This window comes from Trichosurus vulpecula, chromosome 1, assembly GCF_011100635.1.
Source record: "Trichosurus vulpecula isolate mTriVul1 chromosome 1, mTriVul1.pri, whole genome shotgun sequence".
Classification (NCBI taxonomy): Eukaryota; Metazoa; Chordata; class Mammalia; order Diprotodontia; family Phalangeridae; genus Trichosurus; species Trichosurus vulpecula.
This window is the reverse complement of record NC_050573.1, coordinates 430,455,521-430,475,152: the sequence shown is the minus strand read 5'-3', so window position 1 is coordinate 430,475,152 and position 19,632 is coordinate 430,455,521. Positions and strand designations below refer to the sequence as shown.

General features: G+C 39.2%; 1 protein-coding gene across 2 annotated transcripts in view; it reads right to left on the bottom strand.

The window, feature by feature from the left end:
* The window catches only part of LOC118834825 (regulator of G protein signaling 7 binding protein), a 125,278-nt gene that overhangs the window by 14,765 nt on the left and 90,881 nt on the right, over positions 1 to 19,632 (bottom strand). The window contains exons 4-5 of one of the 2 annotated variants that reach the window (XM_036742266.1): positions 13,897 to 14,044; positions 8,114 to 8,184 (exon numbers count right to left, since the gene is read on the bottom strand). In XM_036742266.1, the coding sequence (XP_036598161.1) occupies positions 8,114 to 8,184; positions 13,897 to 14,044 (219 nt within the window). Of the gene's footprint in view, positions 1 to 8,109; positions 8,185 to 13,896; positions 14,045 to 19,632 lie in introns of those variants that run through there. The other variant, XM_036742267.1, reaches the window with a different exon arrangement.

Sequence of the window (19,632 nt, the reverse complement as noted above, 5' to 3'; positions counted from 1 at the left end):
TAGCCACTATCCAGAGCTATCTCGTTTAGCCAAAGTTCAAGGAGGAAACGCACAGGGTGAGCTTTTACCTTCCTCCCATCTCTCCTCTTGTTCCCAAACATACACTTGGAGGAGAGGAACAAAACAAAAAGGAAACAAAACCAAAAGAAAGCAAATGGGGTTTCAGGAATGGAATTCACCAAGTCAGATGCAGCAGAGAAATATTCAAATTCTGCAAAAAAGAATCAGAATATTTTTCCTGATCATTTTATTTCACCTCTCATCCTCCATGTGTCCCACCTTTGACCCATTCTGACTACATGATTCTCAGAATGTCCTAGTGTTCCTGGAAGTCCTTTCGGACTATAGGCTGCAGAGAAAGTACTGGCCTGTACCAGGAGTTCCCTATGTTAGTGGAATCATAGGTGCAGTCTTTATTCTTATCCTTCATGGCAACACTGGCCATGACAGTAATCAAGAGGCTAGAAATGGGTGCAGTGAATGGCACAGGGGAAGCCATTTCTGGGCCCCTCCAGTCATGTCTTCACAATGAGGTTAAATCTGACTGGGCTCTCTAGTCAGTCAACTATTGCCTACTATGTACCAGGCACAATGCCACATGACTTCTTTCTCTACCTAGTTTCTGTGGAAAGTATTTTCAGAAAGACTTAAAGTTAATTGGTGTTCCTAGATGCCCCCTCCCTATTTATATGGCCTCACTTCCCTTTCAGTTTGGCTCTTTATCAATCAATCTCTACAAGACGTCTAAAGATATCTATCTTGGTGGGAGCCAAGATGGCAGAGTACAGAATGGGACCCAGCTGAACTCTCCCAACATTCCCCTCCAAACAACTTTAAAATAATGCTTCAAATCAAATTTTGGAGTGGCAGAGCAAACTGAAGTATAATTTTCTTGCTTTATTTTTTATTTTTTGTGATATGGCTAATATAAAAGCATATTTTGCATGATTTCACATGTATAATTTATATCATGTTGTTTGCTTTTTCAGTGGGGGAAGGGTGGGAGGGAGGGAAAGAATCTAGAACTCAGAATGTAAAAAGAATGTTAAAAATAAATAATATTTTAAAAAACAAAATAAGATACATATCTTGCTATGAGCTGATATTGATGGAGTGCTTGGGTACCTGCACTTGGACCCCAATTCCAAAATCACATTTCTCCCTAGCCTCAAAATACTATCACTGTCAGCTTCTTCCCAGCCCAAGGACACTATGCCTAGCAATTACTCATGGGTAGGCCCCAGCAACACACTTATCTCTGTCCCTGGTACAGTAACAAACTGCACCTGTAGGAATTATTAGCTTGAACTGGCTTTGTACTAGCTCATAAAGATATTCAGTACCCACTGTACTATCTATACCAACCCCCTACCTCATTATATGCATCCTGGACTCCTTAACATGTGTATCCTAGACTTCAGACACATGTATACTCCCTACATCTATCTTGTTAAACAACATAGAATGGCGGCAGACTGGGCAATCCTCAGTCAGCCCTGACCACTAGTTAACTTAGTGATGTAGCAGACCTAAAAACCACACCTCCCTACGGCCCCCACTGGGCTTTTCCTGGTGAACTCTACGTAAAATGCCTACGCAGTAGATACAAAAAGTACATGTTCCTTTAAGAACTGACCATTCCTTAACCACTCCCTAATCCTGCCCCACATCACCTAGTTAGCATATTTGCACAAATTTTACTATAGTTTATCCTATATAAACTTTAATTGTACCCCTCTAAGGTCACAGGTTCCTTAAGAACTTTTGCCCGCTGAAAAGCAAAAAAATAAACCTTTGCCAACTTGACTTAAAGAATGCTTGAGTCTGTGAATTCTTTCCAGATGACCCTGTCCTGCTCTCTGGTCCTTGAGGGGTCCCTGAACTCCCCTCAGACTGCATCAATATCATATAGGAAAGAAACAGAAATCTTCCTTTACATGAATTGTCTCTGTTTTCTGTGCCTTCCCTACTCCTATGAACAATGCTAAGCTTCACTTCTGTCTCTGAGTGAGCAAGAAAGAGTAAGGAAGCATGGATGCTACAATTCTTCCCCCTTGATATTTATCCACAGGACTATAGAGCTAGAGTTAGAAGGAACCTTAGGAGTCATATAATCCAGCCTCCTCATTTTACAGATGAGAAAACTGAGGCCCAGAGTGATGAAATTATTTTTTTCCAAGGCCGCACAGTAAGAGGAAGAAGAATGACTTTAAATGAGGTCTTCTGACTCCAAATTCAGTCCTTCTTAACCTTATCATACCGCCTCTTTCAAAAGCCTGCCACTCTTCCTCTGAACAATTAATTCGCTCCTCTGTCTAACATTTTTTCATCCTCCAGCATGTCCATAGTTTAGGTCTTGGGTATGATCATCCACTTGAATGACATTCTATTTAGGTTTACTGTTACACAGACAATATGTCCCCTCCCTTCACACTGCCACCACTGTGGTCTAGGTCCTCATCGCTCATGCCTGGATTATTGCAATAGTTTGCTAGTGGGCCTGTCTGCCTCAAGTCTCTCCCCACTTCAATCCATCCTCTATTCAGCTACTAAAGTGATTTTCCTAAAGCACAGGTCTGATGATAATCCATTTGAGTGGCTTTCTATTGCCTCCAGGAGCAAATACAAAATGCTCTGTTTGGCTTTCAAAGCCTTTCATAACCTAGTTCCCTCCTACATTTCTATTCTTCTTACACCATGCTCCCTGCCATGTACTCTTCAATACAATGGCATTGGCCTCCTTGATATTCCACCAAAAAGACAATCCTTATCTTGGCTCTGGGTATTTTTCTCTTATTATCCCCCATGTCTGCAATGCTATCCCTCCTCTGCTTTAAATATTGACCTCCCTGGATTTCTTTAGGTCCCAACTAAAATCTCACCTTCTATATCAAGTTCTCCCGAACCACTCTTAATTCCAGTACCTTCCCTTTGTTGATTATTTCCCATTTGTTCTATATACAACTTGCTTTGTATGTATTTGTTGGCATGTTGTCTCCGCCATTAGACTGTAAGTTCCTTGAGGGCAAGAACTGTCTTTTGCCTCTTTTTTGTATTTCTAGTGCTTAGCACAGTGCCTGGCATACTGTAGGCACTTAATAAAGTACTGATTGATTACTAATTTATAACTGGAATTTACTTTTTACTCCCCTCCCCTTTTTAGAATCCTTTGCCTCCTTCAAAGGTCAACTCAAATGTTACCCTTACCAATGGTGCCTTTTCAAATCCCCCCACATCTACCAGTATCTCCCTCATAAATTAGCCCACATTTATGAAAAGCCTTTGACAAAGAACATTAATTTATGCCAGAAACTCCACAATGTATAGACATAAAGGGCTTTTTTATATTGTAAAAAATTTCTATCTAAAACCAAAAGTAAGCCTCATAGGCAATGTTGATACACTGCATCCTCCAAGAAATACAAGAGCAAAGCAAGAATGTCCATTTTCCCCAGCATCATTTGATATAGTTCTGGAAATGCTAGCAATAGCAAAAGACAAGACAAAGAAATTAAAAACAGAAATATAGATAAAGAGGAGAAAGAGCTAACCCTATTTGCTTATGAGAAGATATTTTATTTAGAAAATCTTAGAGAATCCACAAAGATTAAATTGAAACAACAGCTTGAACAAAATTGCAGATGTCAAAATAAACCTGCCCCTCCAAATCAGCAGCATTTTTACACAGTAATAACAAATCCAAAAGGCAGTAGGGAAATACCATTCCAATTAACTACAAAATGCATAAAATATTTGACAGTCAAACTACTAAAGCACATTTATTACTTGTATAAATTCAATTACAAAGTGCTTCTTGAAATAAACAACTTAAATAGCTGGACATTCAAAATTCACTGCAAATGGCTGGGCTGGGCCAATATTATAATAAACATGACAATACTATCAAATGATGTTATTAAAGTTAATTTATGCTTTCAAGTATACCTGCCAAATTATCAAAGGGGTATTTTATGTAACTTAATAAAATAACAAAAATTCATTTGAAAAAGAAGAGATCCAGAATATCAAAGGAAATAATGAAAAGAGGCAGGGCCAAAGGAAAGTTAGCCCTTAAAGACATTAAAGTATATTATAAAGCATCAAAGCCATCTGATATTTGGTGTAAAAAATAGATTGAACAACGGAACAGATGAGACAAGAGAGAAGCAGAAACAATGGAATGCAATGACCAAGTGTTTGATAAACTGGAAAACATAAATTAGGAAAGAATTCCCAATTTGAAAAAAAAAACCTGCTGGATACTCTAGAAAGCAGTTTGGCAAAAATTAGGCTTAGAATATATTATTTCAAACACTTTCCTCCATATTTCATAATACATTCTAAATGGATGCATGACATTGATATTAAAGATCATATCTTTAAAAACTAGAAGGGAAGAAGATAATATACCTTCCACAACTATAGGGAAGAGATGCATTCTTAACTAAGCAAGGAATATAGGTAATTACAAAAGACAAAACAGAAAATTTTGATTATGTGAAACTGAAAGGTTTCTGCACAAATGAAAATAATGCACCTAAGATACAAAAGGAAGTAGTCAAAAAAATCTTTGTATCAAACTTCTCTGATAGAGGCATATCTAGATAGAGATAGATAGAAAAATAGATTGATAGATAGATGATTAAAAGCAATCCCCCAATAGATAAGTGGCCAATGACTTGAACAAACAGTTTTCAAAATGAGAACTTCAAACCAAATGAGAGAGATCTAAATCATTAATAATAAGAGAAATTCAAATCGAATGAACCCTGAAGTTTTACTATATTCCCTGCAAGATGGCAAAGATGGTGAAAAATTGGGATAGTTAATGTTGTAAGGGTTATGGGGAAATTGGCACACCTTGGTGTGCCTTCTTGGTGAAGTTGTGAATCAGCATCATTTTGGAAGGTGATAATTTGGAATTATGAGAATAAAGTGACTAAAATGCCATGCCCTTTGACCCAGAGATTCTACAACTAGGCTTATACTGCAAGGAAGTCACTGATAAGAAGAAAGTTCCACGATCCACCAAAATATTAATAGCAGCACTTTTTGTTTTAGAAGAGAATATAAAATAGATGACCATTGATTGGGGAATGGCTAAACAAACTACGACATATAAATGTAATGGACTATTACTATGCTATAAGAAATTACGAATATGATGAATATAGAGAAGCATGCAAAGAGCTATATGAACTGATGCAAAATGAAGTAGGTGGAGCCAAGAAAACAAAATATACATTGACTATAGCAATGTAAATGGAAAGAACAACCACACACACATCAAAGGCTAAAGTTATAAAATTACAAAGAACAAACTTGACTCCAAAGGGAATTGTGAGAAGATACTCTCACCCCACCTCTTTGTGGTAGTTTCGCAGGTGTAGTACATTGTGCATATTTTCAGACTTTTTCTGATTTGACTATTTTATATTGACCATTTTGCAGATTTTTATTCTCTTTGATTTTTTTGTCTTAAAAAATTATTGTTTGTTATACAGAATAACTCTGTGGGAGGAAGGAAATTTTGGTCATGTAAAAATTTTACCCTGCATTTACTTTGGGTATATTGGGTACATATTGTCTACATGGACATGTTGCTTCTCCCACTAGAATGTAAGCTCCTTGAGGTAAGGGTTCCTTTCACTTTTGTCTTTGTATCCCCAGGACCAGCACAGCACCTGGCACATAGTAGGCAGTTACTTAATAGATGCTTCTTGATAAACTGGTGATTGATTGCTGTCTTGTGTACTGCCCTTACTGCCTGATCATAGCTGCACTCATGGAAGGAGCTTTTGAAAAGGGTAAATGCTCCAGTTCTATGGTCAGATTCTTAGTTTAAATGTGTTGTCCTTTTCATTAAAATACTGGGAAGGGTCCAGCCACAGGATGCATTAGAGAGAATCAAGCACCTTCTCTCCCCCTCAGGCACTCCATCAGGCAAATACTTCAAGCCACCTAAGCCCCCATGCATTTTATTTTCTCCCTTACCCCTTCATGCTGCTCAGGCAAAGCTCCTCACCACTCCCTTCATCTGTTGTTCTCACTCCCACCTCTTCACCTTCTGTCACACTGCTCCTTCTGCCTGGAATGCTCCCCAACTCCTGCCTGCCAAATTCTCTCCTATCCCTCACTAACAATATCACATCCTCCCTGAACTTGCATCATCCCTTAAGAGGAAAGAAAAGTGACAGATTCTCTCTCTCTTTCTCTCTCTGTCTCTGTCTCTCTCTCTGTTTCTGTCTCTGTCTTTCTCTCTGACTCTCTCTCACTCTCTTTCTCTCACTCTGTCTCTCTCTGACTATGTCTCTGTCTCTCTCATTCTCTGTCTCTCTCTCTCACTCTGTCGTTCTCTCACTGACTATATTTGTCTCTCTCTGATTCTATGTCTGTCTTTTTCTCACTCTCTATCTCTGTCTCTCTCATCTCCACAACCATTATTTCCTCAGCTCCTTTTTCTAGCCATGTCTGACTGATCCTCCCTCATCAAGGATGTCCCAACTCTCTATAGAGAACAGGCTACTTGTTATTAATTCATAGCCTGCGCTCTTGCTGTGATTTTCTCCCTTGGCAAGTACAGTTGAGAGCAGATTGACAAATCCATTTGAAGCTTACTTGATCAACATCACTGAAATCTTACGATACTTGTAGATACTTGGAGACTTGGCTGAACTGCCTTTGCTCTTAAGGTCATAACTAGCCATAACTGTGACAAATTCAGTTGAGGGGAAAGAGAGGCTAATGTTACTGAGGACAGAGGGGAGGCTATGTTGGTGTAGTGGACAGTCCCACCAAGGGAGGAGACAACCTATCCCCCAGACAGTATGGTTCTTTGGGAGGTAGGATTTATGCAGAGAGGGCCGCCATGACAATGTTGTGTTTTGGTTTTGAAGTACTTAGAAAGGAGATGTGGGAAGCGGGGCTAATTCCTTGAGTAGATTTAGACAATTTCAGTAGGGGATCTTGACTCCCCTTAGCCTTATTTATGTGATCCAATTATAGAAATGTCTTTGATCCAATTAAGAAAAAAGTTTCCATTCACCTTTGACTAGATTGAAAGGGGAGTAATTACAGAGAGAATAATTGGTTTCAGGGAGATATTTTCTTTAAGCATAAGCTAGCATTAACATTATTATTGGCCTTTAGCAAATCAAAAATCCTAATGTATGTCTTTTCAATTTACTTTGCTGTGAAACTTCATCTTTTGTTTCACAGTTACTACTAAATGAAAGGTGGAAGTCCCCTTTAGTAGAGGGACCTCCCAATCTCTCTACAAGCAGAAAGGCTTGCATATTAATACAATGTCTCTGACAGATTTAACTAAAACATATAGAGTTTTTCTCCCAAATTAGTGATGGCTCGGTTTCTAAATAATTTTCACTTGTTTGTTCAGCCATCTTAACTTTATTCCTAGTGAATTTCTTGGGGATTTAGTGCAGTGCCCTGCATATAGTGCCCCTAGTTACAAGAGGCTAATACTAACACCTAGCTCACAAAGTGGTTGTTGTAAAATGTTTTGTAACCCTTTAAGTACCATGTAAATGTGGGGCATCTATGACAATGATGATCAAATCAAGTAGATGACATTTATCTCTTGGGATCAGATATTCTTTACTTAAGACTTCTCCTTAGGCCACCATAATGACTATGCTTCCAGAGGGCATGGGGCTGTGTCTTGTTCTTTTTTGGGTCTCCCGCAGAACCTGACACAGTGCCTTGTCCACAAACATCTGTCTCCTTGAATAATACCACTCCTCCCTTCTCCCCATTCAAAGGTCATCTGCAAAGTTCTCCATCTTTACTGAAAAAGCAAAACCAAAGTACAGGAATCATAGATTTAGAGTTGGAAGGGACCTGAGAGGTCAAGTTCAATTCCCTCACGGAGGTTAAGTGACTTACCCTACATCACACAGCTAGTAAGTGCCAGAGGTAGATTATGAACCCAGCTCCTCTGACCCCAAAGCCTGTGATCTTTCCACATACCACACTGCCTCCTCTTAAATTCACTTTTATGTGGGTAGAAAAAGCTTGAATTGACTTCTCAAAAAATGAATTTTCAAGGTTATCTCAGTGAAAACATGTTCTCCCATAGAGAAATGACAAGACTCACCTTGATTTTTCAATGGTAAAGGCATAGTCTCCCTGAGTTTGCTTAAAAGGTTTTTCATTTCTCGCATGTCTCTGCACGAATGACAAACACATTGATGATAGAATTAGTCAGTGTAAGCTTTGAGTACAAATACTTTTAGATATTTTTTATTCATTTCCTTTAAGAACCAGCTAGAGCAGAAGTTCTTATTTTTATTTATGCCACAGACCCCTTTGGCATTCTGGTGATGCCTATGGACTCCTTATCAGAACAATGCTTTTAAATGCATAAAATAAAATACACAAGATATTGAAATATAGTTATCCAATTTAAAAAAAAATACAAGTTCATAAACCCTAGATCAAAAAGCCCTGAGTTAGAGAATGAGGATGTGGGCAACAGTTTTCTTGCCATAACTTTTGTTTCACATTTCACATCATACAAACACCTAGTTTCAAATGCAACTTGATTTGGTGTCGGAAAGACCTGAGGTCAAATCCTGCTTTGGACACTTTGGACACAGCTATGTGACCCTAGGCAAGTCACTTAACTTATTTCGGCTTAGGTTTCCTCTTTTAGAAAATGAGGAAAGCAAAAGCACCTCTATTACGGAATGGTAGTGAGGACTGAATAAGGGTGTACGTGGAACACTGGTGGTTGTTGGCATTGCTCAGGTCCCAGCGCTGAAGGGAACTTTCCGAGGACACCACAAAGGCAACGGAGGACTTCTAGCCAACCAGCAGTTCTTAGTTATTTCTTTGCCTTGCATGATCTCTAAGCTCAGGCCCATTTGCCCCTGGACACTGTATGTGCTTGTGGGACAGTCTGTCCCGGACCTTTTGGGGATTTTTTAACCACCTTTTCTTACTATTTTCTTACTTACCCTAGTAAATATTGGTTTCTAAAAGCTATTTAAATCTGCCTAGTGGGTAATCAGTCAATGAGGAGTGGGTTTGGGAGGGGAAGGATAGCATACCAAATTAAGGCTGTAATATTCGAAATCAACCTTGATCCCTTAGGGTTATTGCTAGAATTCAGAGAGAAGGACCAGTAGGGATCTGACCTGCCTGTGCCAATGGAGTGTTAAAAGGAAGAAAACAAATATTTATTAAATGCCTACTATGTACCAGGTACCCTGCTAAGTGCTTTACAAATCTTATCTTATTTGATCTTAACAACAATGGAGGGGGGGGAGGAGGGTTGCTATTATTATCCTCATTTTACAGATGAGAAAACTGAAGCAGTCAAAGGTTAAATGATATGCTCAGGGTGACACAGCTAGTAAGTACCTGAGGTGAGATCTGAACTCAGATCTTCTTGATGCTGGGCCCAATGCTCTATCCACTGTGTTACCAGCTGCCACGTTAAGAGAGCTAGCCCAAATACTCTGAAAAACCTTAAAGTACTATACAAATGATCTAAAAGGCAGCCGGGTGACATGGCAGACAAAGTGCTGGGCCGGAGACCAGGAAGACCTGAGTTCAAATATGACCCTCAGACACTTACTAGCTGTGTGACCCTGGGTAAGACTTATCTTCTGTCTGCCTCAATTCAACTGTAAAACAGGGATAAGAGTAACGCCCACCTCCCAGGGTGTCATGAGGGTAAACTGAGATAATAATTGTAAAGCATTTTGTAAACCTTAAAGCACTATATAAATGGTAGCTGCTATTAACTATTTTATAAGTGTAAACTATGGTGATGCAGCCAGATAATGAGTTGCTGTTTTTTTCTTTTCCTAAAGAATATCCTCAGCTGGGTTGGCCAATGAAGACAGGAGATGTCCGTACTTTTGGTAGGGATACTGCCATACATGACTTTTCTCTTCTGCATCGTCACCTGAACCTTCCTGGTCCTAGAGACATATCTTTTATAAGGTAAAAAGAAATTCCAATTTATAAAGGATGCTAGGGTGTTAACAAAATTAATGCTAAAACTTGATTCAAGATGATACTTAAGCTATAAAAACATTAGAGTCCCTTTTGTTAGTAGAGTACTTTTCAGTGTCTAGTTCTATAAGCTTTCCTCTCTCCGATCCTTACAACTGAGGCAGACAGGGAGGCCAGTCAGGCATTAGTTCCATTTTTCCAAGTATGAGGAAATTGAAACTCAGAGCAATTGTGAGTTGTCCAAGGACATACAGCTAGAATCGATGTTTTCTGAAGCCCTAGCTTAGCCTTCTCACTTTCTTCCTAATGAATACTCACAAAAATACCTTGCCTATTCTTAAACTAGCTGATTTCTCCCTTTCTATTTGGTTGGATGTAGAGCTGAATTTCTTATTTTTTTTTTAATTTAAATTTATTTATTTAACATATTTAGTTTTCAGCATGAATTTCTTATTTTAATGACCTGCAGAAAAGCAGATCCATACATTCTTCTCTCCTACAAAGCGGTGCCAAGTATTTAGCTAATATTGCTTGGAGGAAGCTCTAAACTCAGCACAGCCATATGGGAAAGAAAGCCTTTCTAGAGAGAGAAAATAAAAACTAATCAACTCACAAAAATACCTGGCGTCTTTATCCACAAACAGTGAGAATGAATTTGAAGACACTGTCTCTGAATAACAATAATTTATGGAGGAATAAGGTAAATGTGGAGGTTCTGTGTCAGGGGAAAAGTTAGGATGATGAGGCCCTTAATATGAATTAGGGCTCCAAGATCCCTCTGCCCACCTCTCTTATTTTACAGATGAGGGAAATTAGGCCCAGTGAGCCATAGCTAGTGAGTGTGAAAGCTGGAACTCCCACAAATTCTACTCTCTTAACTCATCCTTTGTTTCCCACTATACCATTAACTTCTCAAGATCAGGGCCATGAATTCACAAATGCCCACAGGGTCCACTCATAGATTTTCATTAAATAGTTAATATTTAATGTATACTGACTGAATTCTAGAGGTCAAAAGGCTCTCTGGGATAAGAACCTGGGAAAATGGAATAATGCAGTTAACTCCATGAGAACTCCATCCTATTTGTTCTCTCTGTCCTTAATGACTCTTATGAGGAAATTCAGGTTAATTGAGGGGTGGGGGCCAGAGTGCCAACGTTAGAATATATTGTAAAATTTTTCAGTTTTTTAAAAATCCATATTTTTCCACAGTTTTTTTTTTGTGTATAACCTCTGAATCTTATAGCTGACTTATAAGGCTTCTGAATAGGGAAATGAATCTAGCTGATTTTGTTACAGTGGAGAGGAAGAAGGGAGGGTGGGGTGGCAGGCAATACTTAAACTTGACTCTCATCAGAATTGGCTCAAAGAGGGAATAACGTACACACTCAGTTGGGTATAGAAATCTATCTATAGAACATATATATATATAGATATAGATATAGATATAGATACATACACATGTATATAGAATACACACACACACAAGGAAGTAGGAAGGGAGGGGAATAAAAGAAGGGGTGAGGGGCAGCTAGGTGGTGCAGTGAGTAGAGCACTGGCCCTGGAGTCAGGAGGACCTGAGTTCAAATCTGGCCTCAGACACTTGACACACTTACTAGCTGTGTGACCTTTGGGCAAGTCACTTAACCCCAATTGCCCTGCCTTCCCCCCTGCAAAAAAAGAAGGGGGGAAAGGCCGATAGAAGGGAGGATGGATTGGGGAAGCAGTAGTCACAAGAAGCTAATTTTATAGGGAATAGACTCTGGGTTGTGCTTCTTAAACGTTGACCCACAGTTTAAGAAGTGCTGGAAAGGTTGTGAGTGGAAAAAGTTAAGAAGCCCTGGACTATGGAATTTTCTGTTTTTCCAGTGAAAAAGGAAATCACCCTTTGTCTGTAGAGTACTATCACTTTCATCAAACAGCTTCAGTGCTTGGATTGTTTAATTTTCATGCTCATACTAGGTGAGAGTTTTATCAATAGCTCATAATTACCACACACACACCATTTTTTTCTATAAACAAGGAAATTTGGTAATTAGCTTTGTAATTGTATTACAATTTGGAAGTAAAATGCAAAGAATACAAATATAATTGTCATAACCTTCTGAAAATAATAAAATAAAATGCTCATTACTTCGTTGATAATTCAATTCACGTGCAATACTCCCAACACATCTTACTCCCTGGAATTGTCCTATATTCAATCAAGTTGCTTTGTGCCAGCTTTGGGGATTACAGAACTGGGCTATTTGGGTCATAGGATCATCAACGGGAGAGCTGAAAAGGGTCTTTGGAGGCCAACTGGTCCAATTACCTCATTTACAGGTGAGGAAAGTAAGGTGAAGCAACCTTCCCAAGGTCACAGAGTTAAGAGGTGGTATTTAAACTCCAGTTCTCTGATTCTAAGCCCAAAGCACTTTCCTCAGTGTGCCTCTGCCTCTGTATATATTAAAGACAATACAGAGCAGTTCTGTAGCACAATGGGGGATGTGCGGCATCTTAATGAAATATATAGAAACATGTGAGAATATGAGAAATATGGGATATCCAGGAAGATGAAGGACCAAGGAGAGGAGTCCAAGGGAGTTAGGTGCCCAAGGCACACAGAGTCTAAGCAACATGCCCAAGGTCACACAAGGAATATGGGTTAGAGGTGGGATTTGAACCTAGATTTTCCTGATGCTTAAGCCCAGCATTCTCTCAACCATGCCTGGCTGTGTCTAGTAAAATATATCAACGTATTAAGTAATCTAGAGTATTATTAGAGGCAACTAGGTGGTTCAGTGGATAGAGTAGTAGGCCTTAAGTCAGGAAGATCTTAGTTCAAATCCAGCCTCAGGTACTTAGTAGCCATGTAACTGTGAACAAGTCACCAAACCTCTGTTTACCTCAATTTTCTTCTCTGTAAAATGGGGATAATAATAGCGCTTAACTTACAGGGTTGTCACAAGGATCAAATACGATAAAATCTGCAAAGCATTTAGCACAGTGCCTGGCACATAATAAGTGCTATATGAATATTAGCTATTGTTATGATTTCCTTTTACCCAAATGAAATAAAGACATTGGGTTCTTTTCTAAGACGCCACTCACTTCCGGGCAGCCAAGAAGGTTCAGAGAAATTGCCTCTTCTTGAGGTAGCTGGGCAGTACAGTAGATAAAGCACTAGGCCTGGGATCAGGAACACCTGAGTTAAAATGTGATCTCAGATACTAGATGTGTGACCCTGGACCAGTCACTTAACCTGTTTGCCTCAGTTTCCTCAACTGTAAAATGGGGATCACAACAGCAGCTACCTCCTGGAGTTGTTGTAAGGATCAAATGAGTTAATATTTCTAAAGAGCTTAGCACAGTCCCTGGCACATAGTGAGTGCTTAGTAAATGCTTCTTTCCCTTTCTTGTCCCTTCTTCTTATCTCTCCCAATGACTGCCAAGTGGCACACGGATAACTAAAGTCTAGGTATCAACTAGAAGTGGCCTTGTCCTGTCTTTTAGGTCCTGGCTCCTTTCACTACCCCAACCCCTCCACAGCTCTTGTCTTGTGTAAACTAGAAACAATCAGGGGATCTCGGTCTCACAAGAGAAATTCCCCTAATCCCTTTACTTCAACTTTATTTCAACTTCCCTGGGGATGCAGTAATGTGTAGTGGACCTAGGGTCTGACACTAATGTGCTGTGTGACTTTGGGCTAGTTACTTCATTACTCTGGCCTGATGGTGCATCATCTGAAAAACAGAAGGGTTGGAGTAGATGATCTTTTAAGTCCCTCCCAGTTCTAAGATACTAGGGCAGGCGAAGAAAAGTCTGCTTTTTGAGACCTGGACTAAGATGTCTCCGCTCCCTGTGTCCTGCAGCACTGTTATTTGGGAGATAAATTGCTCCTAAATGTAGAGCTAGCCCTCTAAGAGCACTCACCTTTCAGTATTCTCAATATCCGTGGAAACCTGCCAGGAATGGTGCTGAATGTCTACTGGTGAAGATAGCGCATCCTCTAGAATGGGGACTTCCGGACCCTCTTCGGTTTTGCTTTCTGGGCTCTTGATCCCCACTCCAGGCTCCTTTCCTAGGGGAGGAAAATGTGAGGAGTCATAAATATAAGTTCTATACTAAGCATTAGTTTCCAAGAGGGGCCACACATTGAAGACAGCTATGTTGTTGTTGTTGAATTGTATCGGACTCTTAGTGACCCCATTTGGGGTTTTCTTGGCAAAGATATTGGAGTGGTTTGTCATTTTCTTCTCCAGATCATTTTACAGATGAGGAAACTGAGGCAAACAGGGTTAAGTGAGTTCCCCAGGGGCACGCACAGCTAGTAGGCGGGATTTGAACTCAAGAAGGTGAGTCTTCCTGAATTGTGGCCCAGCATTCTATCCACTGCGCCACCTTATTAGTTTATATTTATACACATGTACATATATCTGTATACATGTAACTACACATATATGGATATGCACATATACATACACATATATTTATACACATGTACATATATCTGTATACATGTAAGTACACATATATGGATATGCACATATACATACATATACACATATACATATGCATGTATATATACACATGTGTATATGTATATGATAACAACACCAAAATCAGTGTGTATGTGTGTATGTATGTGTGTATGTATGTATTACTGGATCTGTGTAGAGAGCTTCCAGAGAGTAATTCTCGCTATCAATACAGATATGTATGTATGCATATACATATTTGTATGTGTATGTATAACACAAGCATTTATTAAGTGCCTATTGAGTTCCACAAACTATGCTAGGTCCTGGGTATACAAAGACAAAAGTAAATCAGTCCCTGCTCCGAAGAAACTTACATTCTTCTTGAAGTATCTAAAACATGTCCTCAGATAAGTACATACAAGAGCTATACAAAATTGATAATATATGATGACTTAGAGGAGGTCATTAATGTTAGGAGAAATAAAAAAAAGTCTCTTAAAGGAAGTGACTCGTGAGCTGAGCCTTGAAGAGACCTAGAAGTTCCAAGAGATGGAAATGAGGAAAGAGAGCATTATAGCCCCAGGAATGGCTTGTGCAAATACTTGGAGGCCGGAGATTGTAAGACTTGTATTGGTAAGAGCAAGTAGATTAGTGTGACTGTAATGTAAAGTACATGAGGAAGAATAATGTATAATCATTTTGGAAAGCCAGGCTAGAAACAGATTATGAAGGATTTAAAGTGTCCAACAGAGGGTTTGAATTTTATCCTGCTGCAGAAGACACACCAAAGCTTTTTAAGCAAAGGAATGATGTAAAAAACTATATACATATATATATACACACACACACACACACATATGTATATATGGTTTTTACATATATGCATATAAATGTATAAAATATGTGTATGCACATATATTCACACACAAACACTGCAGTGGTAAAGCAAAGCCAACATAACTTCTGAGAACTGAACAGAGACAATGCAATATCGATATAAACTCAAGACTCAAATGTAATCAGTGGGTCCCCAGAGAGGGTTGGTGTTTCTCAACTTGGTCTTGATGTATGAGACCAGGCTTGTTGCTTTTGAAATAGGGATTTATGGCCATCAGATACAAAGGTATGCGAATGGCCCCAAGGCCCAGGCATTGCTGCTGCTGGGCAAGAAGATGGACACCAGGGTTCGATGGCGACAAGGATGCTGCCGATTCCTTGAACTTCTCATCTCCTCAAATGGTTCACCCAATAGTAGATGTGCCATTAAATATATAATCTTCCTCCCATGTCCTTTGCTATGTCATTTAATCTGCTATGACCCTTTGTGAAGGTGAGAGGGGACAGTATAGCAGGATGGAATGAAGGATGGACAAAGAGTAAGGAGACGACATCTACTCCTGGCTCAGCTACTAATTGCCTGTGTGACCTTGGAAGAAATCACTTCATCTCTCTGGCTCTCAATTTCCTCATCTGGAAACTGAGAGGGTGATATTAAATCAGAGGCTGGCAAGCTATTACCTGCTGGCCAAATCTGGTTCACTGTCTGTTTCTGTACTGCCCCGGGCTAAAAATTAAAATAAAGTTTTATTTAAATAAAAATTAAAGTTTTATTGTATTTTAAAATTATATATAGTGTATATATATATGTATGTATATGTGTGTACATATACATACATATATATGTATATATGTGTGTATGTATATATGTGTGTATGTATATGTGTGTGTGTGTGTGTGTATACACACACATATATACGAGAGAGAGAGAAAGTATTAAAATAAATTACAGAGTTGGCCAGAGTTTGCCAACCTCTAGACTAGAGGAACTTTAAAGTCTCTTTGTGCTCCAACATTCAGCATTTCTTAAACTGGGAAGTAAGCAGTTTATTTCTCTACTTTTTCAATTAGGCGTATCAGTATTGTATAGATATGACTTTAACGATTCTTCAGGAACCATAGTATAAAAAATATACCTCAAGGATAGACTGCAGCTAGAACTCGATTAATTTATTTTTAGTTCTGTTGGTGCCTTTTGTTTTTACACTACAATAATTTTCCAATAGGCCTCCCCTCACCCTTTACCTTGAACCACTCTTTGTAATAAAAGCATTTAGCAAAACAACAGACATATTGACTATATCTGACAATGCAACAATGTACAAATACCTGCAATCTCCCTTATCTCCACCAAGAAAAGGAAAGTGTAATTCATCATAGGTCATTCAGGATCATGAATTGTCACTGCAATTATTTAGAATTACACTCCTTTTATCATTGTTTACGTTTTTATAGTCATTGTACGTATTGTTTCTACTTATCTCTACTTATCTATTGTATTCTACTTATCTGGGTGGTATAGTGAAAAGACTGCCAGATTTGGAGCCAGAAGACATGGTTTCAAATCCCAGCTTTGCCACTTACTATCTGTGTGACCTTAAGCAGGTCACTTAATTTCTCAGTTTGCTCATCTGTAAAATGAGAGGGTTGGACCAGATCACCTCTAAGGTCCCTCCCTAAATCTATAAGCCAATGAGCACTGGTTCATATGTCTTTCCATGTTTAAGTAGATTCCTTCTATTCATTATTTCTAATAATATGATGAGATTGATTACATCTCTAAAAACAACTATTTGAGCCTTTTCCCCAAATGATGTGAACTGCTAGACCTTTTTCTTGTTTTGGTATAATTACTTCTATCAAAAAAAAATCTTAGCAGATGGAGTCGATATTTTCTAGCTGTAGAGAAGAGACAAGAAATTTCTCTCAGAGGCAGTTGAGGTGGAAAGCGCTCTGGATTTAGAGTCAGATATGGGTTTCAGTCCTGGTGCCTGTGTTTACTTAGCTGCATGAGATTGGATAAATCACTTAAACGGTCTGAGGCTCAATTTCCACATATAAAGAATTAGGATTATAATCTCTTCCCTACCTTCAAAATTCAGCTCACTCACCACCCTACACGAAGCCATTCCTGATTGCCCAACTGCAAATGCCTTTCCCCCACAAGTCACCTGTACATATCTACATAACACCTTGTTAGAATAATTAGCTCATTTGAAGCCTAAGGGCAATTTAATGGCCCCTCCTGTCTACATGGTTCCATCCTCTGCTGCTTTAAAAGAAATTATATTCAAAGAAATTAGAACAACAATCACAGTTACTCCCAGCTTTAGTTAGTATGGAAAATTCCCAACATTTAGGCAGAGATTCGGCACTCTGCCTTAATTTACATTTACATTTGTCTTATATGTATATTTGTTGTTCATTTGTTTCAGTTGTGTCAGATTTTTTGTGACCTCATTTTGGGGTTTTCTTAGCAAAAATACTGGAGTAGTTTGCCATTTCCTTCTCCAGATCATTTTACAGATGAGGAAACTGAGGCAAACAGAGTTAAGTGACTTGCCCAAGGTCACACAGCCTAGTAAGTGTTTGAGGCCAGATTGGGACTCTAGAAGATGAGTCTTACTGACTCCTGACCCAGCACTCTATTTATATCACCACCTAGCCACTCTTGTCACCATGACTATAACATTAAAGCAATACTAATATCTGTAGGCTATACAAAATTTCCCAATTACAGTCCACACAGTTGAGAAAAAACTACACAGAGTAAGGAAAGTACAATACGTAACTGATGCTGAAATAAAACAAATAAACGTATAAGAAGAAAACAAAAACAGGAGCACACAGCAATGCATTGGAATGCATCAGTAAACATGTAATTACATGCAAGGCAAACATTGCATGGGTAAGCATTAGCATTAAACCTAGGGGAGAATGTGAGGGTAGGGGGTCAGTCGAGTTTGTGGCATCAAACTCAAGAAGAAACAGATCTTTGTGCACTGCACGTTGACTTAGAAAGCTGCAAAATACCATTATCTATTTTCATTTACTTTGTTAAATATTTCTCAATTACATTTTAAGCTGATTCCTGCATGGGGCTGTGAATTTGATACCTCTAGATGCTAGATAATTATCCTACCCCACTTAAAGTAGATAAAAATATGCTACACCCTGATATATTTATCAGAAAAGATCCCATGTCGATTTTCACAAGGTGTGAACATGAACTAGATATTTCTCTAGCCGCAACAGAAAGTCTGTTCAAATTGGCTGAGGGACTTGGTCACACCCTATGGGGCCTGTATAAAACCATCAAGCTAGTTGGAATAGTGGCGTCAAGTGGTTGGCAGTAAAGAGGAAAGACTGTGCCAACTAAACTCCTGAGAAGAAATTCACTAGTGGGGAGGAGCAGAGCCCAAGGAACCAGGCTCAGATTCAGTCTCCTTCCCAACCCCCTTGGCCAGAGGGGCATCTGAAGGATGAAGGCTTTTACCTTAGCATCTGAGCAATGTCCCTGGCTGATGGCAGACATGGTGGCATCTGAAGGATGGAGGCTTTTACCTTAGCATATGAGCAATGTCCCTGGCTGATGGCAGACATGGTGTACATCAGAAACTGAGAACAAACTAGATTCAATTAGGGGAGCAAATGCAAGGCTCTACAAAGAACCTAGCAGAAAAGAGAAGCCGTACCTAAGAGAAACATTTCGGAAACTCCAGCAAAAGAGTTTCCCTTTATCACTTGTCCTCTTTAAACTTGAGTAACCTTTCTCCTGGACTCTGTATGTACTGGTGGGAACAGGTGTCAAAGACTTTTGGGGGAATGTATGTACCACCTGTACTAATTATCTCACTGTAGTAAATACCCCTTTCTAAAAGCTCATTAAAAGTATAGTTGACTTATTCAAACTGGTAATCATGGCAGAAAGCATACTGGCAGAGGGGCTTGAAAGCTATATGGTATTAGAAAGTTAGCTCCCAACCTATCAGGGTTACCTCTTAGTGCCCTGTGGGGATATAGAGGCTGTGTTCTAAGGATCCAGAATATATACATATACACATATGCATGTATGTGAGGGCAGCTGGGTGGCACAGTGATTACAGAGGGCTAGACCCAGAGTCAGGAAGACTCTCCTTCCTGAGTTCAAATCTGGCCTCAGACATTACCTGTGTGACCCTGGGCAAGTCACTTAACCATGCTTGCCTTACTTCCCTCACCTGTAAAATGAGTTGGAGAAGGAAATGGCAAACCACTTGGGCATCTTTGCCAAGGAAACTCAAAATTGGGTCACAAAGAGTTGGACATGACTAAAAACAATTCAACAAGAACAAAAATCTTCATAATTATT